The sequence below is a fragment of the Etheostoma spectabile genome, unplaced genomic scaffold (assembly GCF_008692095.1).
Source record: "Etheostoma spectabile isolate EspeVRDwgs_2016 unplaced genomic scaffold, UIUC_Espe_1.0 scaffold00569898, whole genome shotgun sequence".
Taxonomy (NCBI): Eukaryota; Metazoa; Chordata; class Actinopteri; order Perciformes; family Percidae; genus Etheostoma; species Etheostoma spectabile.
In genome coordinates, this window is record NW_022605408.1 from 681 (window position 1) to 26108 (window position 25428).

The following is a 25428-nucleotide window of genomic DNA, read 5'->3' on the forward strand; positions in this document are numbered from 1 at the left end:
TGTATAGAGCGCATATCTCCACCAGACTCCATGTAAATAATCACTACTTTAGTGTGTATAGAGCAGAATATCTCCCCAGACTCCATGTAATAATCATACTTTTAGCACGTATAGAGCAGAATATCAACCAACCCATATTAATATATATATATATATATATATATAATATATATATAATATATGTAATGTAGTACTATTTTGTACTAAACATCTTTTTTGAGATAAAGTTACTAGTTACTTATTTTCAAAGAACTTTACTACAACTGAAGTAAAACTAAGATTTTAAAAACTACTTCTTTAAAAAGTAAAGGTATATGAAAAATATGACTTAATTACAGTGACGTGATGAATTAATCAGATTATTATCAAACAGTTTCTGATAATTTTATCTGAACGAGTTGCCTTCAACCCATCTCCATGGTAACAGGTCTCAAGGGTTACTGTCTCCATGGTAAACAGCTAAGTTTAGTTAAATTTAAAAAAATAAAAATTGCAGAGATGCTGTTTGAGCTCCAGACCATAATAATAATAATAATAATAATAATAATAATAATAATAACAACATGCTCCAGACGGTCACTGTCATGACGTCATCCCTTGGTATCAGGTGACAAAACAGGAAGAGAAGACGACGAGACTCCCGTGACCCACAGCGCGTTAAATCCGGTTAAAACCGGTTAAAACGAGCCTCCAACAGAGTTGTAGTTTAAAAGATTCAGCGCGAAGGAAGGTAAGAGCTGACAGAAGCACGAGCTAACCCGTTAGCTTAATGCTAACCCGGTAGTACACTGCCAAGCCGTTAGCACAATGCTAACTTTTAGCAGTGTGCTAACGTGCTGCTAACTGCCTGTGTGTAAATCAATAGAGAGCAAGATGGAGGTCGGCAAGAGACAGCTGGCTGAGAATTAAACTGCCCGAAAAATGAATGGAGTCTGGCTCACCGAGTCTATAGAACTCAGCCACAGGGAACCTAGGTCAGGGTTAAATCTGCTAATGAACAGCATTAAAATGGGCTGAAAAATGAATGGAGTCTGGCTCACCGAGTCTATAGAACTCAGCCACAGGGAACCTAGGTCAGGGTTAAATCTGCTAATGAACAGCATTAAAATGGGCTGAAAAATGAATGGAGTCTGGCTCACCGAGTCTATAGAACTCAGCCACAGGGAACCTAGGTCAGGGTGAATGGGTCATGGTTTAAAGCTGCTTATTAAAAGCATAAAAATGAGCTAAAACATGACTGGAGTCTTGTTCTGAGAGTACAGTACAGTGAACTTGGTTTAAATAAGAATTAATGTTGTTAACGTTAAATCTCTGATACTCAACTAGATACAACAGTTCTTAAACTGCCCAAAATATGAATGGAGTCTGGTGTATTCAGCCCTTAGCACTCAGCCACAGTGAGCCTAGGTCAGGTTTAAAGCTGCTTATTAACAGCATATGCTGGTGTTACTGTAACTGGTGTGTGTATATAATATATAATATATATATATATATATATATATATATATATATATATATAGGGGGGGGGGGGGGTGTTTGGGGTCATGGCCCTGTTGGAAAATAAATGACGGTCAATTGATGGTGTGGGCCCCCCCCCATCACACCTCCTCCTCCATGTTCCACAGTGGGGACCAGGATGTAGAATCCATCCGTCACCTTTTCTCCATCACAAAGACAGTGTCCATATTCTTTATATATCATATATGGAGGCTGATGAGTGTCTATATTCTTTATATATTAGGTATGGAGGCTGATGAGTGTCCATATTCTTTATATCATATATGGAGGCTGATGATGTCTATATTCTTCTATATTATATATGGAGGCTGATGAGTGTCTATATCTTTATATATTATATATGGAGGCTGATGAGTGTCTATATTCTTTATATATTATATATGGAGGCTGATGAGTGTCTATATTCTTTATATATTATATATGGAGGCTGATGAGTGTCTATATTCTTTATATATATATTGGAGGCTGATGAGTGTCTATATTCGTATATGTATTATGGAGGCTGATGAGTGTCCATATTCTTTATATATTAGATATGGAGGCTGATGAGTGTCCATATTCTTTATATTAGTATGGAGGATGAGTGTCTATATTCTTTATATTTTAGATATGGAGGCTGATGAGTGTCCATATTCTTTATATAATGTATGGAGGCTGATGAGTGTCTATATTCTTTATATATTAGATATAATAATAATATAATAATAAATACATTTAATTTAAAGACCCTTTCATGGCACTCAAGGACGCCCACAGGGAATTATAAATAAGAACAGCAAAACAAATACTACACAACAGCAAAAAAAATACTATAAAAGCAAAACAATACTATACAACAGCAAACAAATACTATACAAACAGCAAAACAAATAATAGAACCAGCAAAACAAATACTATACAGCAAAACAAAAACAAAACTATACAACAGCAAAACAAATACTATACAACAGAAAAACAAATACTATACACACGAAAACAAACAAAATCATACAGCAAAACAAATACTATACAACAGCACAAAACAAATACTATACAACAGAAAAACAAATACTATACAGCAAAACAAATACTATACAACAGAAAAAACAAATACTATACAACAGAAAAACAAATACTATACAGCAAACAAATACTATACAACAGAAAAACAATATATACAGCACAAAAACAAATACTAACAACAGCAAAACAAATACTATACAGCAAAACAAAAAACAAAACTATAAACAGCAAACAATACTATACACAGGAAAAACAAATACTATACACAGGAAAAACAAATACTATACAGCAAAACAAATACTATACAGCAAAACAAATAACTATACAACAGAAAAACAAATACTATACAACCGAAAAACAAATACTATACAACAGAAAAACAAATACTATACAGCAACAACCAACTACTACAGCAAAACAAATACTATACAGCAAAACAAATACTATACAGCAAACCAATATATACAACAAAAAACAATACTATACAGCAAACAAATATACACAACAGAAAAACAAATACTATACAACAGAAAAACAAATACTATACAGCAAAAAAAAAATATACAAAACACAATAAAAATACTATACAGCAAAACAAATACTACACAACAGCAAAACAAATATACTATACAACAGAAAAGGCGGGCAAAGACATTCAGGGGATACGAACTTATAAACAGTGTGTTTAGTTGTGATTTGAAAGGGGGGAATGAATCAATGTTTCTGAGTTGGGGGGGGGGGTAGTGAGTTCCAGAGACGGGGAGAGAGGGTAAATGCTCTGCCCCCCCATGGTGGTGAGACGGGCGGGGGGGACAGACAGGTTTATGGAGGAAGGGATCTGAGGGAGCGGAGGGAGTGGGACGCTGGAGGAGATCAGACAAATATGGGGGGGCGAGGTTGGGATGGCCTTGAATGCTAAAGAAGGATTTGAATTTGATACGGAACTGGACGGGAGCCAGTGGAGCTGTGGGAGGACAGGAGTGATGTGGTGGAGGAGGGTTCGAGTTATGATGCGGGGGTGCTGAATTCTGGACCAATTGAGTTTGTGGGAGGGATTTGTGAGCGAGACCGAAGAGGAGAGAGTTGCAAAAATCGGACGGGAAGTGACGAGACTGTGGACAGAATTGCAGCAGTGTGGGGGGTAAGGGAGGGGCGGAGGCGATGGATGTTACGTAGGTGGAAGTAGGCAGACCGGGTAATGTTATTGACATGGGGTTGAAAGGATAATGTGCTGTCAAGGATGACACCCAGACTCTTAACCTTGGGGGGGGTGAGACGGAGCGGTTGTCAATTGTAGAGAGAAAAACCTGTGTTTTTGGGAAGAGTGGCTTTGGTGCCAATGAGGAGAACCTCGGTTTTATTGCTGTTTATTTGAGGAAGTTTTGGGTGAGCCAGATTTATTTCAGAGATGCAATCCGTAAGGGAGGTGGGCGGGAGAGTGGAGAGGGTGTTGGGGAGAGGTAGAGCTGGGTGTCATCGGCGTAACAGTGGAAGTGAATGTTAAATTTGCGGGAAGATATTGCCGAGGGGAAGCAGGTAAATGATGAAGAGTAGGGGCCCCAAAACAGCGCCTGGGGCACACCTGAAGTGACGGAGGAGGGAATGGATTCACAGGACTTGAGTTGAATGAAACTGTGTGCGACCAGAGAGGTAAGATGTGAACCAGTCTAACGGAGTGTGGGTGATGCCAATGGAAGATAGCCTATTGAGGAGGGTGGTGTGTGACAGATGGTGTCAAATGCTGCACTCAGGTCGGGGAGGATGAGGATGGTGAGGAGTCCAGAATCAGCTGCCATGAGGAGGTCGTTGGTGATTTTGATGAGTGCTGTTTCAGTGCTATGGAGGGGGCGGAAACCGGACTGGAACTGTTCATACAGGTAATTGTGGGATAGGTGAGAATGGAGTTGAGAGGCAACTGTTTTTTCAAGAATTTGGAGAGGAAGGGAAGATTGGAAATAGGACGGAAGTTGTGAAGTTGGATGGGTCGGCACCAGGTTTTTCAAAATAGGGGTGATGGCAGCAGTTTTGAAGGATGTAGGGACGGTTCCAGTGGTAAGGGAGGAGTGGATGATAGCAGAGATGAGGGGGGGGACAAGGGAGGGAAGACAGGCTTTAACAAGTTGGGTGGGGGAGGGGATCAAGTTTACAAGTAGATGGCTTGGAATTCCGGGTGAGTCTGTGATTTCTGAAATAGTGGGGAGACGGAAGGAGGAGAATGAGTGTGTGGATGAAGAAGGTTATCTGAGATGCTGAGGTGAGGGATTGATCCAAGATGCTGGGGATGTTCTTGATTTTTTCTGTGAAAAAGGACATACCGAGTTGCAGAAGGAGGTAGTGTACAGAGGCTGATGAGTGTCTATATTCTTTAAATATTAGATATGGAGGCTGATGAGTGTCTATACTCTTTATATATTAGATATGGAGGCTGATGAGTGTCTATATTCTTTATATATTAGGTATGGAGGCTGATGAGTGTCTATATTCTTTATATATTAGATATGGAGGCTGATGAGTGTCTATACTCTTTATATATTAGATATGGAGGCTGATGAGTGTCTATATTCTTTATATATTAGGTATGGAGGCTGATGAGTGTCCATATTCTTTATATATGATATGGAGGCTGATGAGTGTCATATTCTTTATATATTAGGTATGGGGCTGATGAGGTCTATATTCTTTATATATTAGGTATGGAGGCTGATGAGTGTCTCTAGTCTTTATATATTAGATATGGAGGCTGATGAGTGTCCATATTCTTTATATATTAGGTATGGAGGCTGATGAGTGTCCATATTCTTTATATATTATATATGGAGGCTGATGAGTGTCTATATTCTTTAAATATTATATATGGAGGCTGATGAGTGTCTATATTCTTTATATATTAGGTATGGAGGCTGATGAGTGTCTATATTCTTTATATATCATGCATGGAGGCTGATGAGTGTCTATATTCTTTATATATTAGGTATGGAGGCTGATGAGTGTCTATAATCTTCTATATCATGCATGGAGGCTGATGAGTGTCTATATTCTTTATATATTAGTATGGAGGCTGATGAGTGTCTATACTCTTTATATATCGATATGGAGGCTGATGAGTGTCTATATTCTTTATATCATGTATGGAGGCTGATGGTGTCTATATTCTTTATATTAGATATGGAGGCTGATGAGTGTCCATATTCTTTATATATTAGATATGGAGGCTGATGAGTGTCCATATTCTTTATATATTAGATATGGAGGCTGATGAGTGTCCTATTCTTTATATATTAGATATGGAGGATGAGTGTCTATATTCTTTATATATCATGTATGGAGGCTGATGAGTGTCTATATTCTCTGTTTTCCAGTATGGAGGTGATGAGTGTCTATATTCTCTGTTTCCACTATGGAGGCTGATGAGTGTCTATATTCTTTATATATCATGTATGGAGGATGATGAGTGTCTATATTCTTTATATATTAGATATGGAGGCTGATGAGTGTCCATATTCTTTATATATTATATATGGAGGCTGATGAGTGTCCATATTCTTTATATATTAGATATGGAGGATGAGTGTCTATATTCTTTATATATCATGTATGGAGGCTGATGAGTGTCTATATTCTTTATATATCAAGTATGGAGGCTGATGAGTGTCTATATTCTTTATATATCAAGTATGGAGGCTGATGAGTGTCTATATTCTTTATATATCATGTATGGAGGCTGATGAGTGTCCATATTCTTTATATATCATGTATGGAGGCTGATGAGTGTCTATATTCTCTGTTTTCCAGTATGGAGGCTGATGAGTGTCTATATTCTCTGTTTTCCAGTATGGAGGATGATGAGTGTCTATATTCTTTATATATCATGTATGGAGGCTGATGAGTGTCTATATTCTTTATATATCAAGTATGGAGGCTGATGAGTGTCCATATTCTTTATATATCATGTATGGAGGCTGATGAGTGTCTATATTCTCTGTTTTCCAGTATGGAGGCTGATGAGTGTCTATATTCTCTGTTTTCCAGTATGGAGGCTGATGAGTGTCTATATTCTCTGTTTTCCAGTATGGAGGATGATGAGTGTCTATATTCTTTATATATCATGTATGGAGGCTGATGAGTGTCTATATTCTTTATATATCAAGTATGGAGGCTGATGAGTGTCTATATTCTTTATATATCATGTATGGAGGCTGATGAGTGTCCATATTCTTTATATATCATGTATGGAGGCTGATGAGTGTCTATATTCTTTATATATCATGTATGGAGGCTGATGAGTGTCCATATTCTTTATATATCATGTATGGAGGCTGATGAGTGTCTATATTCTTTATATATCAAGTATGGAGGCTGATGAGTGTCTATATTCTTTATATATCAAGTATGGAGGCTGATGAGTGTCTATATTCTTTATATATCATGTATGGAGGCTGATGAGTGTCCATATTCTTTATATATCATGTATGGAGGCTGATGAGTGTCTATATTCTTTATATATCATGTATGGAGGCTGATGAGTGTCCATATTCTTTATATATCATGTATGGAGGCTGATGAGTGTCTATATTCTCTGTTTTCCAGTATGGAGGCTGATGAGTGTCTATATTCTCTGTTTTCCAGTATGGAGGATGATGAGTGTCTATATTCTCTGTTTTCCAGTATGGAGGATGATGAACTTCCGCCAGCGGCTGGGTTGGGTCTCCGTGGCGTTCTTCCTGCTGCTGAGCGTGGCGGCGGCGTACTACGTGTTTGAGGTCCGCAGTCTGGGTTTGGAGCACGTGCAGAGCGGCGTATCGGGCCCGTCGGCGCCGCCCCCCCCCAGCTGGGCCCGGGGCCTCGGCGCCCGCATGCCAGCGCTTCCTGTGTGGTTGTGGGCGTCGGCCTTCCTGCTGCCGTACCTGCAGCTCTTCCTCTTCCTGTTCTCGTGCACACGCGCCGACCCACGCGCTATTGGCTACTGCGTACTTCCTGTCTGCCTCGTGCTGCTTTGCAGTCGCTGCGCCGCACGCAAACGGCCAATCACAAAGCTCCTTCACTCATCCACACCTAGACCACCCGGCCAATCACAGAGCCCCGTCGTTCATCCACACCTACAGGACCCGGCCAATCACAGAGCCCCGTCGCTCATCCACACCTACAGGACCCGGCCAATCACAGAGCCCCGTCGCTCATCCACACCTACAGGACCCGGCCAATCACAGAGCCCCAGACTGTTTGTGATGTCACTTCCTGTGTGCCTGTGTTAATTACCTAAATCCCTCCCCCAAAAAAGAAATGTTTTATTTCAGACGAATCACATGACACACGCTGGTAACCGTGACAACTTTATTCAACAATAAAATAGAAACACAATGTGACGTTTTGTAGATTAAGTGTTTTAATTTGCTTTAATGTGAGAAATAAACAACAAATATTATGGTCTGTTGTTAGGGTCTGTTATTATGGTCTGTTCTGTTATGGTCTGTTAGGGTCTGTTATGGTCTGTTAGGGTCTGTTATTATGGTCTGTTAGGGTCTGTTATGGTCTGTTATTATGGTCTGTTATGGTCTGTTAGGGTCTGTTATGGTCTGTTAGGGTCTGTTATGGTCTGTTAGGGTCTGTTATTATGGTCTGTTAGGGTCTGTTATGGTCTATTATGGTCTGTTAGGTCTGTTGTTAGGGTCCTGTTATGGTCTGTTAGGGTCTGTTATGGTCTGTTAGGTCTGTTATTATGGTCTGTTTGGTATGGTTGTTATGGTCTGTTTTATGGTCTGTTATGGTCTGTTAGGGTCTGTTAGGGTCTGTTATGGTCTGTTAGGGTCTGTTTTTATGGTCTGGTGTTATGGTCTGTTAGTCGTTAGGGTCTGTTATTGGTCTGTTAGGGTCTGTTATTATGGTCTGTTAGGGTCTGTTAGGGTCTGTTAGGGTCTGTTATATGGTCTGTGTTAGGGTCTGTTATTATGTCTGTGTTGTTGTTAGGTTGTTTATGGTCTGTTATGGTCTGTTTGGTTAGGGTCTGTTATGGTCTGTTGTTAGGGTCTGTTGTTATGGTCTGTTATTATGGTCTGTTATGGTCTGTTGTTAGGGTCTGTTATTATGGTCTGTTGTTAAGGTCTGTTGTTAAGGTCTGTTAGGGTCTGTTAGGGTCTGTTGTTAGGGTCTGTTTTATGGTCTGTTAGGGTCTGTTGTTATGGTCTGTTAGGGTCTGTTGTTAGGGTCTGTTATTATGGTCTGTTGTTAGGGTCTGTTGTTAGGTCTGTTAGGGTCTGTTAGGGTCTGTGTTAAGGTCTGTTAGGGTCTGTTAGGGTCTGTTGTTATGGTCTGTTGTTAAGGTCTGTTAGGGTCTGTTAGGGTCTGTTGTTAAGGTCTGTTAGGGTCTGTTAGGGTCTGTTGTTATGGTCTGTTAGGGTCTGTTATTATGGTCTGTTAGGGTCTGTTGTTAGGGTCTGTTATTATGTGATGTTATTATGTGTGTGTGCGTGCGGACACACACACAAGCTAAATAACAACATAACAAGATAAATAACATCCCAGAGTCCGGTCTAGACCTGGAGCCTGTTGCACAAAGGCAGAATAAAGATATCCAGGATGAGTGAAAAAGTGCAGCTTGACTTAGTGAGACCTGCTCATCACGGCTTAATCGGTTACACGTAGATAACCAGGATGAACAGGTGGAGCTATGTCCAGCCAGGTGGAGATAACCAGGATGAACAGGTGGAGCTATGTCCAGCCAGGTGGAGATAACCAGGATGAACAGGTGGAGCTATGTCCAGCCAGGTGGAGATAACCAGGATGAACAGGTGGAGCTATGTCCAGCCAGGTGGAGATAACCAGGATGAACAGGTGGAGCTATGTCCAGCCAGGTGGAGATAACCAGGATGAACAGGTGGAGCTATGTCCAGCCAGGTGGAGATAACCAGGATAAGTGCACGTTCACGGCTTTCTCAGATAGACCACGGTATCGATCCCAGATTTCCTGATGCAGAGATGAGAAGACGCATGCGCCAGATGTTTCACCCAATGAGCAGCAGCTTCTAATGGACAGTAACGAGGAGGAGAAGAATATAATATGCAGAGAGGGAAATACGGCTCTTATCAAACGGAGAGAAAAAGCCCGACATAGCGGACCGACTGAATGTGTGGGGGTGTAAAAATATCTACTTTGCCTCAAAAGAGAGCAGAGGAACTAATGTTCCTCAGGAAATGGACCAAGGACTTTAGGCTTAATGTCAAACCCTTCTTCACAACGTGAGAACATGTTTTACAACCACGCCCAAATCTCTATAAGATATATCTAATTATTTATACAATTAATGTTCATACAGAACAATCAGAAAGGGACAGCAACTAGAAAAAAAAGAAGTGACTTCAATACACGCTGTGAGCATATATGTAAAACAATATTCATGTTTTTTATTCTTCTGACAAGTGACCGCACCAAAATAAAAAGATGAAGAAGCATCGTGGTGTTCCCGGTGAGATGAATGATAACTCCACTACATACGTGCTGTATATAGACACGTTATTATACCGGTGATGGGAGACTAATGAGAAGGTTATGAAACCAATGTAAGCTATAATATAATATATATATAATAATATATATATAATAAAAACAATAGGCCCACTTATTAAGGAGTAACACAAACTACCCTTCATTAGAGAAGGACAAGCAACAAGAACATGAATCATGAAGTTATTGGTCTCTGACCAGTCTGCTATTAATATCATCTGGAATATCTCTACATTATTATCATCTGGAATATCTCTACATTAATATCATCTGGAATATCTCTACATTATTATCATCTGGAATATCTCTACATTAATATCATCTGGAACATCTCTACATTAATATCATCTGGAATATCTCTACATTAATATCATCTGGAATATCTCTACATTAATATCATCTGGAATATCTCTACATTAATATCTGGAATATCTCTACATTAATATCATCTGGAATATCTCTACATTAATATCATCTGGAATATCTCTACATTAATAAATTAATAAATTAATTAATGAAATTCATCCAGGATAACTTGAATATCCCGGCTTAATCCCTTATCCTAGTTTTGTGCAACAGGCCCCAGGTCTAGACCTGCTCTTTATGAAAGACCTGGGAGATAAATAACATCCCAGAGTCCTGGTCTAGACCTGCTCTTTATGAAAGACCTGGGAGATAAATAACATCCCAGAGTCCTGGTCTAGACCTGCTCTTTATGAAGACCTGGGAGATAAATAACATCCCAGAGTCCTGGTCTAGACCTGCTCTTTATGAAGACCTGGGAGATAAATAACATCCCAGAGTCCTGGTCTAGACCTGCTCTTTATGAAAGACCTGGGAGATAAATAACATCCCAGAGTCCTGGTCTAGACCTGCTCTTTATGAAGACCTGGGAGATAAATAACATCCCAGAGTCCTGGTCTAGACCTGGGGCCTGATGCACGAAACTAGGATAAGGGATTAAGCCGGGATATTCAAGTTATCCTGGATGAATCCTGGACGTAGCTCCACCTGTTCATCCTGGTAATCTCCACCTGGCTGGACATAGCTCCACCTGTTCATCCTGGTTATCTCCACCTGTTCATCCTGGTTATCTCCACCTGGCTGGACATAGCTCCACCTGTTCATCCTGGTTATCTCCACCTGGCTGGACATAGCTCCACCTGTTCATCCTGGTTATCTCCACCTGGCTGGACATAGCTCCACCTGTTCATGTGTGTGTGTGTGCGTGCGTCCGCACGCACACACACACACACAAGCTGGGGATCGAACTGCCAGCCTGACCCTCTACACTCTGAGACCCAGTGTTTTAATTAATCTGCAGTAAACACACGATGGCTGATTAATAATCATTTAATGATTGATGGAGTAGAAGAAAAGAGAATAGAAACATGACATCATCATCAGGTGACCAGGTGAACGTGATGTCATCTTCAGGTGAACAGGTGAACGTGATGTCATCTTCAGGTGACCAGGTGAACGTGATGTCATCTTCAGGTGAACAGGTGAACGTGATGTCATCTTCAGGTGAACAGGTGAATGTGATGTCATCAGGTGAACAATTACACGTGATGTCATTGGGGCATCAGCTGGTCAGAGGGTTTCGGGTTTGGATCTTTTAGCGGGGGGTTGGGGTTGACAGTTTAGAGACTCCTCTTCCTCTTCATCACTCTCCTCTTCCTCCTGGCCTGCTGAGAGTTAACAGCCTGTTTTATCATTTTATTTTGACTCATATACTGAAAATATACAGAAATATACATAAAGACAAACAAGTAGAAAAATAAAAAGATAACAGACTGGGGGACAAAGAATGGAAAACAGAGAGACAAGAAATCATCATCACCAAACCAGACTCCATGTAAATAATCACTACTTTTATCATCGTAAAACACACTTCATTCAAAGTAAACAGAAACTAAATTAAACGACCAAAAGCCGTCTTGGTTCATCTTTCCACTGTTCAACAATCACCACTCTGGTCTGGTTGGAATAAACTCTTAATTCACCCATTTACATGTGGAGATATGCTGCTCTATACACGCTAAAAGTAGTGATTATTTACATGGAGTCTGGTGGAGATATGCTGCTCTATACATGCTAAAAGTAGTGATTATTTACATGGAGTCTGGTGGAGATATGCTGCTCTATACACGCTAAAAGTAGTGATTATTTACATGGAGTCTGGTGGAGATATGCTGCTCTATACATGCTAAAAGTAGTGATTATTTACATGGAGTCTGGTGGAGATATGCTGCTCTATACACGCTAAAAGTAGTGATTATTTACATGGAGTCTGGTGGAGATATGCTGCTCTATACATGCTAAAAGTAGTGATTATTTACATGGAGTCTGGTGGAGATATGCTGCTCTATACACGCTAAAAGTAGTGATTATTTACATGGAGTCTGGTGTTGGTGATTTTGGGGGTGTTTCAGGTGAGACAGTAGTATCAAATGTTGGTCTCCATGGTAGACAGAGAGACAGACAAGTACAGGGGGTTAGGGAACAGGAAGACCGTTTGTTTACATCTCAGATGGTATTGTGTAGCTAATGCTAGCTGTAAGCTAACCTTGTTCTGCGCATGCTCCACGGGGGTTTTCCCGCTCCACCAGCTCGCTGAGGAGCCGTGAAGCTTTCGCGTTCAGCTGGTGTATCCCGTTGATCAGAGAACTCAGATTATTTTCTACTTTAACGCAGATTTTCTCTCTCTGTCCGTCTCTGAGCCTCAGCTCTGCTAACACAGCCACGGCCGCCATCTTTCTGCGTCATCACGCACCGCGTGCTGCCTTCAGGTGACGCTGGGGATTTTATTAGTTTAGTAGTAAAGCAGTCTTTAACATGCTTGTTGTGTTTTTGTTTCTTTCTCTGCGCGTGGACAGCACGCTTTTTTAATACTCTAAACATGAAACAAAACTAAGAACCGATCTGTGATCCATAACTGAAGACTTAACGGTGAAACTTCCGAGGGACACGTGAACAGTCCACAGAGCCAACTGTCTTTAAACGGTTTTACATCATCACGACGTTAACGTTTATTTCACATTAAACTGAGTTTGTTGTTACTTTGGCTCTTTTAAGTAGTTTTATTGATTATTTATGTATGTTTTAAAGGCGTCAACTCTGACCCGCAGCGAGGCGGAAGTGAAGCGGAAGTGGCACCAGCTGCGCAGCGCGGAGCAGCTAGCTAGATGATTATTATTGATCGCGTTTGTTCCGTTAAATAGTTTATTATTACATCTCTAACAGTTCGGTGTGACCCGTCCGGCTTCTGGTACCAGGGTCGCTTGCTGTCTGACTCGGTAAGTTTGTGTTATTGAGCAGCTAACGCAATTAGCATCACGGGTGAAGCTAACGCAATTAGCATCACTGGTGAAGCTAACTGATTCAAACGGCTGCATGTTGTTGTTCGATCAGGCAGAAATCCCCATCACCAAACCCACCAGACTCCATGTAAATAATCACTATTTTACCATCGTAAAACACACTTCATTTAAAGTGGACAGAAACTAAATAAAACTACCAAAAGCCGTCTTGGTTCATCTTTCCTCTGTTCAACAATCACCACTCTGGTCTGGTTGGAATAAACTCTTAATTCACCCATTTACATGTGGAGATATGCTGCTCTATGCATGCTAAAAGTAGTGATTATTTACATGGAGTCTGGTGGAGATATGCTGCTCTATACACGCTAAAAGTAGTGATTATTAACATGGAGTCTGGTGGAGATATGCTGCTCTATACATGCTAAAAGTAGTGATTATTTACATGGAGTCTGGTGGAGATATGCTGCTCTATACACGCTAAAAGTAGTGATTATTAACATGGAGTCTGGTGGAGATATGCTGCTCTATACATGCTAAAAGTAGTGATTATTTACATGGAGTCTGGTGGAGATACGCTGCTCTAGACACGCTAAAAGTAGTGATTATTTACATGGAGTCTGGTGGAGACATGCTGCTCTATACACACTAAAAGTAGTGATTATTTACATGGAGTCTGGTGGAGATATGCTGCTCTATACACACTAAAAGTAGTGATTATTAACATGGAGTCTGGTGGAGATATGCTGCTCTATACACACTAAAAGTAGTGATTATTAACATGGAGTCTGGTGGAGATATGCTGCTCTATACACGCTAAAAGTAGTGATTATTAACATGGAGTCTGGTGGAGATATGCTGCTCTATACACACTAAAAGTAGTGATTATTTACAAGGAGTCTGGTGGAGATATGCTGCTCTATACATGCTAAAAGTAGTGATTATTTACATGGAGTCTGGTGGAGATATGCTGCTCTAGACACGCTAAAAGTAGTGATTATTTACATGGAGTCTGGTGGAGATATGCTGCTCTATACACGCTAAAAGTAGTGATTATTTACATGGAGTCTGGTGGAGATATGCTGCTCCATACACACTAAAAGTAGTGATTATTTACATGGAGTCTGGTGGAGATATGCTGCTCTATACAGGCTAAAAGTAGTGATTATTTAAATGGAGTCTGGTGGAGATATGCTGCTCTATACACGCTAAAAGTAGTGATTATTTAAATGGAGTCTGGTGGAGATATGCTGCTCTAGACACGCTAAAAGTAGTGATTATTTACATGGAGTCTGGTGGAGACATGCTGCTCTATACACACTAAAAGTAGTGATTATTTACATGGAGTCTGGTGGAGATATGCTGCTCTATACACACTAAAAGTAGTGATTATTAACATGGAGTCTGGTGGAGATATGCTGCTCTATACACACTAAAGTAGTGATTATTAACATGGAGTCTGGTGGAGATATGCTGCTCTATACACGCTAAAAGTAGTGATTATTAACATGGAGTCTGGTGGAGATATGCTGCTCTATACACACTAAAAGTAGTGATTATTTACAAGGAGTCTGGTGGAGATATGCTGCTCTATACATGCTAAAAGTAGTGATTATTTACATGGAGTCTGGTGGAGATATGCTGCTCTAGACACGCTAAAAGTAGTGATTTTTACATGGAGTCTGGTGGAGATATGCTGCTCTATACACGCTAAAAGTAGTGATTATTTACATGGAGTCTGGTGGAGATATGCTGCTCCATACACACTAAAAGTAGTGATTATTTACATGGAGTCTGGTGGAGATATGCTGCTCTATACACGCTAAAAGTAGTGATTATTTACATGGAGTCTGGTGGAGATATGCTGCTCTATACACGCTAAAAGTAGTGATTATTTACATGGAGTCTGGTGGAGATATGCTGCTCTATACAGGCTAAAAGTAGTGATTATTAAATGGAGTCTGGTGGAGATATGCTGCTCTATACACGCTAAAAGTATGATTATTTAAATGGAGTCTGGTGGAGATATGCTGCTCTATACACGCTAAAAGTAGTGATTATTTACATGGAGTCTGGTGGAGATATGCTGCTCCATACACACTAAAAGTAGTGATTATTTACATGGAGTCTGGTGGAGATATGCTGCTCTATACAGGCTAAAAGTAGTGATTATTTAAATGGAGTCTGGTGGAGATATGCTGCTCTATACACGCTAAAAGTAGTGATTATTTAAATGGAGTCTGGTGGAGATATACTCCACCAGACAGTAGTTTCAGAAGTTGGTCTCCGTGGTTTCAGTGTTTCCTCTCAGATGTTGGTCTCCATGGTAACAGCGTGTCCTCTCAGATGGCGGAGGAGCAGACGATGTCTCTCGTGGATGTTCTGGAGGAAAATGAAGAGTTGGAGGAAGAAGCTTCGGCCGTGTTGGCAGGAAGTGACTCTGACCTCTGCTCCTATCCTCAGGTCAGTTTGATATATATATATATATATATATATATATATATATATTAGGGCTGCACGATAATGGCCAAAATGATAATCACGATTATTTTGATCAAAATTTTGATTGCGATTATTCTCACGATTATTTGTTGATTTCAACCAAAACAAATTTTATTGTCACGTAGGCTGTTTATAACTGGAGAGGGAGTGTGATGGACGCTACTCACAGAGAGACGGCTGATCATTATGAACGGTCCAGCACGGGTTGAATGGCGGATACACACGTCGTGTGTATGAAACGTCTATCTTCACTGCGCTGCATTTTTATTAACTATGATATTCTGGCCAGGGTCACATCTCTGGCCCAGGTCCAGGTCCCGGTCTCGGTCCAGCAGCTCCGTCTCACGCTGTGACTCTACCAACTGAAGTTAGTTGCATTCAATAACTTCTTCTGTGTTCTTCGCCGTAGCGGCCGCGATAGCAGAGTTACCCACGGAAACACTGGTACAAATACAGGTTTGCCCCTCGTATTTAACAATATACAGCTGTGCTAATAAAAAATTTAAACTGTAGACAAATATCGAAGTGTGGACCGCGGCCGCTGTGTGGCGGGGCGCGGAGAGTAAGAGAGAGAGAGAGGAGAGATTGGAGGAGAGAGAGCGTAGAAAGATCCCACACAGGCACGGCTTTACAGACGAAATGGGTCATGTAACGCAAAATTAAACCATATCCATATAAACAGCATTGCAGCGGATGCGAGGACATTAGTACCGGTGCGTCCTAGAGGAGCTAACAGCTAACAGACGCTACTAGCTAACAGCTAACGGACGCTATTAGCTAACAGCTAACAGACGCTACTAGCACCGACTAGCACTGGTCACTGCTGTTATCTGAAAAACAACAGATGGGACAAAGTGTTGCGCTTACTGGTAAACTTCAAGACTGACGTATTACCGACTGCTATCTGTTGAGTTTTCCTCACGCTACTCTGTCCTCTGGGACTGTCTACATCTAGAAACTAGCTGCAGGGTGCAGTGAACTACTCTGACTGGCTCATGAGCAGACGGCTTTATGGAGCGGGAGATTGGCTTTGCAAAAAACCCGTAGCGTTCTATGAAATGACGTTTTTAAAAAATAATCGCTCGATCACGCAAATTTTATTGTGGGAAGTCCAAATCGTGATCGCGATTAAAATTCGATTAATTGTGCAGCCCTAATATATATATATATTAAACTTATAACTTTATCAGTTACTATGGAGAACAGTGTATTTATAACTTTACCATAGAACAGTAGGTTAGGGTTAAGCTAACGCTAATGTTAGTTAGCAGTAATTAGCCGGTGTCTATGTTAACTAGCATGTTAGTTAGCAGTAATTAGCCGGTGCCTATGTTAACTAGCATGTTAGTTAGCAGTAATTAGCCGGTGCCTATGTTAACTAGCATGTTAGTTAGCAGTAATTAGCCGGTGCCTATGTTAACTAGCATGTTAGTTAGCAGTAATTAGCCGGTGCCTATGTTAACTAGCATGTTAGTTAGCAGTAATTAGCCGGTGCCTATGTTAACTAGCATATTAGTTAGCAGTAATTACCGGTGCCTATGTTAACTAGCATGTTAGTTAGCAGTAATTAGCCAGTGCCTATGTTAACTAGCATGTTAGTTAGCAGTAATTAGCCGGTGCCTATGTTGAAGCATGTTAGTTAGCATAATTAGCCGGTGCTTTGTTAACTAGCATGTTAGTTAGCCGTAGCTGCCTATGTTAACTAGCATGTTAGTTAGCAGTAATTAGCCGGTGCCTATGTTAACTAGCATGTTAGTTAGCAGTAATTAGCCGGTGCCTATGTTAACTAGCATGTTAGTTAGCAGTAATTAGCCGGTGCCTATGTTAACTAGCATGTTAGTTAGCAGTAATTAGCCGGTGCCTATGTTAACTAGCATGTTAGTTAGCAGTAATTAGCCGGTGCCTATGTTAACTAGCATGTTAGTTAGCAGTAATTAGCCGGTGCCTATGTTAACTAGCATGTTAGTTAGCAGTAATTAGCCGGTCCTTTGTTAACTAGCATGTTAAGCTAGCCTATGTTAACTAGCATGTTAGTTAGCAGTAATTAGCCGGTGCCTATGTTAACTAGCATGTTAGTTAGCAGTAATTAGCCGGTGCCTATGTTAACTAGCATGTTAGTTAGCAGTAATTAGCCGGTGCCTATGTTAATGTGTTTCAGGGCTATGTGAAGCGTCAGGCTCTGTATGCCTGCAGTACGTGTACTCCAGCGTCCGGCGTGGCGGGCGGCGTTGCGGCAGGCGTGTGCCTGGCGTGTTCCTACAAATGTCACGAAGGCCACGAGCTCTTCGAACTCTACACCAAGAGGTCAGAGGTCAACCTTTGAATACATAAAGAATAATCATACACACACATACGTAATACTAGATAAAAAATATGAATATTGCTGATGATCAGTCTGACTCTTCTTCTTCTGCAGGAACTTCCGCTGCGACTGTGGGAACAGGAAGTTCACCGAGCTGCAGTGTAAACTGTTTCCTGTGAGTTTGATCTGAAGCTGATTGGCTGCTTCTGTTCAGGGGGGGGCGGGCGGGCGGGCTGGCTAACAGCCTGTCTCTCACTAGAGTTAATGTCTAAAATCAGTTTTCCTCCATCACATTGCTGTGATCCTAATTTAAGGTATTGGTCAGCTCTATTCAATTCTGTTCAATTTTATTTATAGATCAATTCATAACAAGAGTTATCTCAAGACACTTTACAGATAGAGTAGGTCTAGACCATACTCTATAATTTACAGATAGAGCAGGTCTAGACCACACTCTATAATTTACAGATAGAGCAGGTCTAGACCACACTCTATAATTTACAGATAGAGCAGGTCTAGACCTCTCTATAATTTACAGATAGAGCAGGTCTAGTGGTTTCCTCCAGAGCAAGTAACAGTGACAAAGAAAAACTTCCTTTAAGGCAGAAACCTGGGACAGACCTAGACCCAGACCCAGGCTCTCGGTAGGCGGTGTCTGATGGGGCGGTTGAGGTTAGAATGAAGAGTGGAAATAACAGTCCCAAAAAATAGTAGTTTGTAGCAGTTCTTTGTTGTAGTTCATTGCATAGCAGGGCACTGTGGGCATTACAAGGCACCGCAGGACGTAGCAGGACACAGCAGAGCGTAGCAGGACGTAGCAGGACACAGCAGGATGCAGCAGAGCGTAGCAGGACACAACAGAGCGTAGCAGGACGTAGCAGGACGTAGCGGGACGTAGCAGGACACAGCAGAGCGTAGCAGGACGTAGCAGGACACAGCAGAGCGTAGTAGAGCGTAGCAGGACACAGCAGAGCGTAGCAGGACGTAGCAGGACGCAGCAGAGCGTAGTAGAGCGTAGCAGAGCGTAGCAGGACACAGCAGAGCGTAGCAGGACGTAGCAGGACGCAGCAGAGCGTAGCAGGATGTAGCAGGACGTAGCAGGACACAGCAGAGCGTAGCAGGACGTAGCAGGACACAGCAGGACACAGCAGAGCGTAGCAGGACGTAGCAGGACGCAGCAGAGCGTAGCAGGACGTAGCAGGACACATGTTGTTTATCTCCCAGGTCTTTCCATAAAGAGCAGGTCTAGACCGGACTCTGGGATGTTATTTATCTCCCAGGTCTTCATAAAGAGCAGGTCTAGACCGGACTCTGGGATGTTATTTATCTCCCAGGTCTTCATAAAGAGCAGGTCTAGACCGGACTCTGGGATGTTATTTATCTCCCAGGTCTTTCCATAAAGAGCAGGTCTAGACCGGACTCTGGGATGTTATTTATCTCCCAGGTCTTTTCATAAAGAGCAGGTCTAGACCAGGACTCTGGGATGTTATTTATCTCCCTGGTCTTTTCATAAAGAGCAGGTCTAGACCGGACTCTGGGATGTTATTTATCTCCCAGGTCTTCATAAAGAGCAGGTCTAGACCAGGACTCTGGGATGTTATTTATCTCCCAGGTCTTCATAAAGAGCAGGTCTAGACCAGGACTCTGGGATGTTACAGTGGTGTGAAAAAGTGTTTGCCCCCTTCTTCATTTCCTGTTCCTTTGCATGTTTGTCACACTTAAGTGTTTCGGAACATCAAACCAATTTAAACAATAGTCAAGGACAACACAAGTAAACACACAATGCAATTTGTAAATGAAGGTGTTTATTATTAAAAGGTGAAAAGAAATCCAAACCATCATGGCCCTGTGTAAAAAAGTGGTTGCCCCCTAAACCTAATAACTGGTTGGGCCCCCCTTAGCAGCAACAACTGCAACCAAGCGTTTGCGATAACGTGCAATGAGGCTTTCACAGCGTCCTGGAGGAATCTTGGCCCACTCGTCTTTGCAGAATTGTCCTAATTCAGTTACATTAGAGGGTTTTGGAGCATGAACGGCCTTTTTAAGGTCATACCACAACATCTCAATAGGATCCAGGTCAGGACTTTGGCTAGGCCACTCCAAAGTCTTCATTTTGTTTTTCTTCAGCCATTCGGTGGTGGACTTGCTGGTGTGTTTAGGATCATTGTCCTGCTGCAGAACCCAAGTTCGTTTCAGCTTGAGTACACGAACAGATGGTCGGACATTCTCCTTCAGGATCTCTTGGTAGACAGCAGAATTCATAGTTCCTCTTATCACGGCAAGTCTTCCAGGTCCTGAAGCAGCAAAACAGCCCCAGACCATCACACTACCACCACCATATTTTACTGTTGGTATAATGTTCTTTTTATGAAATGCAGTGTTCCTTCTACGCCAGATATACTTGGACACACACCTTCCAAAGAGTTCCACTTTTGTCTCATCGGTCCACAGAATGTTGTCCCAAAAGTCTTGGGGATCATCAAGATGTGTTGTGGAGAAATTGAGACGAGCTTTGATGTTCTTTTTGCTCAGCAGTGGTTTTCCTTGGAACGCTGCCATGCAGGCCATCTTTGCCCAGTCTTTTCCTGATGGTGGAGGCATGAACGCTGACCTTAACTGAGGCACGTGAGGCCTGCAGTTCTTTGGACGTTGTTGTGGGGTCTTTTGTGACCTCTTGGATGAGTCGTCGCTGCGCTCTTGGGGTAATTTTGGGCGGCCGCCACTCCTGGGAAGGTTCACCACTGTTCCATGTCTTCTCCATTTGTGGATAATGGCTCTCACTGTGGTTCGCTGGATTCCCAAAGCTTTGGAAATGGCTTATAACCCTTTCCAGACTGATAGATCTCAATTACTTTCTTTCTCAATTGTTCCTGAATTTCTTTGGGTCTCGGCATGATGTGTAGCTTTTAAGGATCTTCTGGTGGACCTTACTGTGTCAAGCAGCTCCTATTTAAGTGATGCCTTGATTGTGAACAGGTGTGGCAATAATCAGGCCTGGGGGGGGCTAGAGACATTGAACTCAGGTGTGGACAACCACAGTTATAGTATGTTTTAACAAGGAGAAAATCACTTTTTCACACAGGGCCATGATGGTTTGGATTTTTTTTCTCCTTTAATAATAAACACCTTCATTTACAAATTGCATTTTGTGTTTACTTGTGTTGTCCTTGACTATTGTTTAAATTGGTTTGATGTTCCGAAACACTTAGTGTGACAAACATGCAAAGGAACAGGAAATGAGGAAAGGGGCTAACACTCTCTGTGTCTCTCTCTCTGTGTGTGTGTGTGTGTGTGTGTGTGTGTGTGTGTGTGTGTGTGTGTGTGTGTGTGTGTGTGTGTGTGTGTGTGTGTGTGTGTGTGTGTGTGTGTGTGTGTGTGTGTGTGTGTGTGTGTGTGTGCGCATGCGTGTGCGTGTGTCTGTGTTTGTCTCTGTGGGTGTGTGTGTGTGGGTGTGTGTGTGTGTGTTTCTGTGTCTTGTGTGTGTGTGTGTGTGTGTGTGGTGTGTGTGTGTGTGTGTGTGTGTGTGTGTGTGTGTGTGTGTGGATGTGTGCTTTCCAGGGGAAGGAGGATCTCAACAGTCAGAATAAATACAGTCAGAACTTCTTTGGTGTTTACTGCACCTGCAGCCGGCCGTACCCCGACCCCGACGACCAGGTGAGCTCCAGCTCCGATTGGCTAACCCCCCAACTTTAGCCCCCTAGTGCCCAACTCTAGCTCCCTAACCCCTTAACACCAGCCCCCTAACCCTAAAACCTAACCCCCAACTCTAGCCCCCTAACCCTAACCCCCTAAACCCCTAACCCCCTAAATCATAAATACATTTTAGATGTTTCATAAAGAAATGTAAAGATATGTAATATAATCCATGCTGTGGAACAGATTTTTTTTTTATGTTAGCAGTAAAAACAACAGTTTTTAAGAATGACCAAATCTACTTCATATGTGCTCTGCTTCCTGAATCCCTGTGTCTGATTGGCTGTGACTGCAGGTGGAGGACGAGATGATCCAGTGTGTGGTGTGTGAGGACTGGCTGCACGGCAGGGTGAGACACACACAGACACACACACATGGACACACACACGTGGACACACATGGACACGCACACACACACAGGGACACACACACATGGACACGCACACACACACAGACACACAGGGACACACACACATGGACGCACACATGGACACACACACACACACGGATACACACAAGGAAACACACAGACACACACACACACACGGTGTTTTTGAACGTCAATAATGTACCTTACTTGAAAACACCTCGTACTTTTTTCTTTTTAGCATCACACATCACACTTTCAGTCACTATGACGACCACTACAGTAGGAAACATTGGGCCAAAATATGAACAATAACGTCGCTGTCAACGGGCTTATCTGCTAACATTAGCTACCAATTATCCAGCAAATAGACGGTACCGTAGGGGGAGGTAACCTGAAACCATCCAGCAAATAGACAGTACCGTAAAGAGGTTACCTGAAACCATCCAGCAAATAGACGGTACCGTAAGGAGGTTACCTGAAACCATCCAGCAAATAGACGGTACCGTAAGGAGGTTACCTGAAACCATCCAGCAAATAGACGGTACCGTAAGGAGGTTACCCAAAACCATCCAGCAAATAGACGGTACCGTAGGGAAGTTACTTGAAACCTTCCAGCAAATAGACAGTACCGTAGGGGGAGGTAACCTGAAACCATCCAGCAAATAGACAGCGTGTGTGTTGCTGACTTCCTGTCTGTGTTGCGTACTTCCTGTCTGTGTTGCGTACTTCCTGTCTGTGTTGCAGCACCTGGGCGTGGCGGTTCCAGACGGCGTGGAGCTGCAGGAGATGATCTGTGAATCTTGTATGAACAACAACTCTTTCCTCTGGACCTACGCTGCTCACCTGTCAGGTAAACCACAATTCTGGTTCCTGTCTCTGACTGGTTCCTGTTTCCTGTTTTCATTTATTCCTGCCCCCTGTCTACTAATTGCCCTGAAGCCAGTGGTGTGCCACCCATTCCTGCCCCCTGTCTACTAATTGCCCTGAAGCCAGTGGTGTTCCAGTAAACTTATTAAGTCATCCCAGGTTCCGAAGTGCTGCTACTGCCTTTACACTTCCTGTTTGTGTGATGACTTCCTGTTTGTGTAATTACTTCCTGTATGTGTTCATTTCCAGGTGCAGGTGTTGAGGTGAAGGAGGAACCAATCACAAGCGTTCCTAAAGAAGAAGAGAAGGTGAGAATCATGTGATCATGTGACTAACTCTCCATCACATTCGAATCAATTAAAACAGTGACATCACTTTATCTGACAGGGTGGTGATGTCACGGAGCCCAGCTGTAAGCGGAGCCGTGAGGAGGCGGAGCCAGGCAGCGAGGGGCGGGGCCCTGAAGAGTTGGGGCCAGACTGTAAGGGGCAGGGCCACGCAGAGGCGGAGCCAGGCTGCAGACTGAAGGAGCTGCAAGCGATTGGTCAGAACAGGGTCCAATCAGGAGCCGTGTTCTGGCCGTCGGCGTGGCGATCCAAGCTCTGCTCCTGCTACACCTGCAAGGTTCAAATCTCCCGAAATCTCGCCCGTCGGGATCTTCCACCCTCGCGTCGTCTTCCTGTCTAACTATTTCAAAACACACACTCAGCTCAGAGCGTTGTGTGGAATCAGTCGCGATATTTTAGGGAATTAAAAAGAACATTGATTCAGGACAGCATGAGGGTTAAAGATCAGCTGACATGTGTTTATATATTATATGAATATATGCAGCATGTGTAGATATACTGTGTATTAAATGACGTCTGAGCGTCTGTCTCCAGGAGCGTCTGTCTGCAGCCGGCCTGTCCTTCCTGTTGGACGAGTCGGACACCGTCCTCGCCTACGAGAACAAAGGGAAGAGCAGCGAGCAGCGTCTCCAAGGACCCGACCCGCTGATGTCAGCGCTGGACAACCTGAACCGGGTTCAGCAGCTCGAGATCATCCACGGTAAACAACGTCAACTACCAGAGAAGTAGCATCAAACTACCATTAAACTACATGAAAATACTAGAAACTACCAGAGAAGTAGCATCAAACTACCATTAAACTACATGAAAATACTAGAAACTACCAGAGAAGTAGCATCAAACTACCATTAAACTACATGAAAATACTAGAAACTACCAGAGAAGTAGCATCAAACTACCATTAAACTACATGAAAATACTAGAAACTACCAGAGAAGTAGCATCAAACTACCATTAAACTACATGAAAATACTAGAAACTACCAGAGAAGTAGCATCAAACTACCATTAAACTACATGAAAATACTAGAAACTACCAGAGAAGTAGCATCAAACTACAATAAACCACCATGAAAATACTAGAAACTACCAGAGAAGTAGCATCAAACTACCAGAGAAGTAGCATCAAACTACCAGAGAAGTAGCATCAAACTACCATTAAACTACCATGAAAATACTAGAAACTACCAGAGAAGTAGCATTAAACTACCAGAGAAGCAGCATCAAACTACCAGAGAAGCAGCATCAAACTACCAGAGAAGTAGCATCAAGCTACCATTAAACTACCATGAAAATACTAGAAACTACCAGAGAAGTAGCATCAAACTACCATTAAACTACCATGAAAATACTAGAAACTACCAGAGAAGTAGCATCAAACTACCATTAAACTACCATGAAAATACTAGAAACTACCAGAGAAGTAGCATCAAACTACCATTAAACTACATGAAAATACTAGAACTACCAGAGAAGTAGCATCAAACTACCATAAACTACATGAAATACTAGAAACTACCAGAGAAGTAGCATCAAACTACCTTAAACTACCATAAAATACTAGAAACTACCAGAGAAGTAGCATCAAACTACCAGAAAATAGCATCAAACTACCAGAGAATTAGCATCATCAAACTACCCAGAGAAGTAGCATCAAACTACCATTAACCTACCATGAAAATACTAGAAACTACCAGAGAAGTAGCATTAAACTACATGAAAATACTAGAAACTACCAGAGAAGTAGCATCAAACTACCTATAAACTACCATGAAAATACTAGAAACTACCAGAAGTAGCATCAAACTACCATTAAACTACATGAAAATACTAAAACTACCAGAGAAGTAGCATCAAACTACCATTAAACTACATGAAATACTAGAAACTACCAGAGAAGTAGTCATCAAACTACCAGAGAAGTAGCATCAAACTACCATTAAACTACCATGAAAATACTAGAACTACCAAGAAGTAGCATCAACTACCATTAAACTACCATGAAAATAC

The 25428-nt window shown here is 42.0% G+C and overlaps 2 protein-coding genes and 1 long non-coding RNA gene across 8 annotated transcripts; all 3 read left to right on the top strand.

The window, feature by feature from the left end:
* Positions 1-499: 499 nt before the first annotated feature.
* On the top strand, positions 500-7883 carry tmem251 (transmembrane protein 251). Its single transcript, XM_032510534.1, has 2 exons — positions 500-730; positions 7186-7883. Exon 2 carries the CDS (start codon positions 7194-7196, stop codon positions 7770-7772), a length of 579 nt encoding a protein of 192 aa, XP_032366425.1. The 5' UTR covers positions 500-730; positions 7186-7193; the 3' UTR covers positions 7773-7883.
* Positions 7884-8403: 520 nt separating this feature from the next.
* Positions 8404-12432, top strand: LOC116685501 (uncharacterized). 2 transcript variants are annotated; one of them, XR_004330965.1, is made up of 3 exons: positions 8404-8467; positions 8542-8759; positions 8801-9361. It is a non-coding gene; the product is annotated as an uncharacterized LOC116685501 (long non-coding RNA). The 2 variants fall into 2 exon arrangements; XR_004330966.1 differs by lacking the exon at positions 8404-8467 and adding an exon at positions 12423-12432 and having other exon boundaries at positions 8485-8759; positions 8801-8884.
* A 567-nt stretch (positions 12433-12999) lies between these two features.
* On the top strand, positions 13000-24119 carry ubr7 (ubiquitin protein ligase E3 component n-recognin 7; the record flags this gene model as incomplete). 5 transcript variants are annotated; one of them, XM_032510532.1, is given in 11 exon segments in its annotated part: positions 13003-13317; positions 15685-15801; positions 17999-18144; positions 18257-18317; positions 21701-21796; positions 22131-22184; positions 22950-23050; positions 23311-23380; positions 23460-23514; positions 23551-23696; positions 23954-24119. In XM_032510532.1, coding segments are annotated over 10 exon segments (1012 nt in total), but the record flags the coding sequence as incomplete, so codon positions are not given.
* Positions 24120-25428: the final 1309 nt, after the last annotated feature.

Excerpts from the sequence above, each read along its gene's own strand:
- tmem251 (XM_032510534.1), top strand. The coding sequence starts at position 7,194 with ATGATGAACTTCCGCCAGCGGCTGGGTTGGGTCTCCGTGGCGTTCTTC.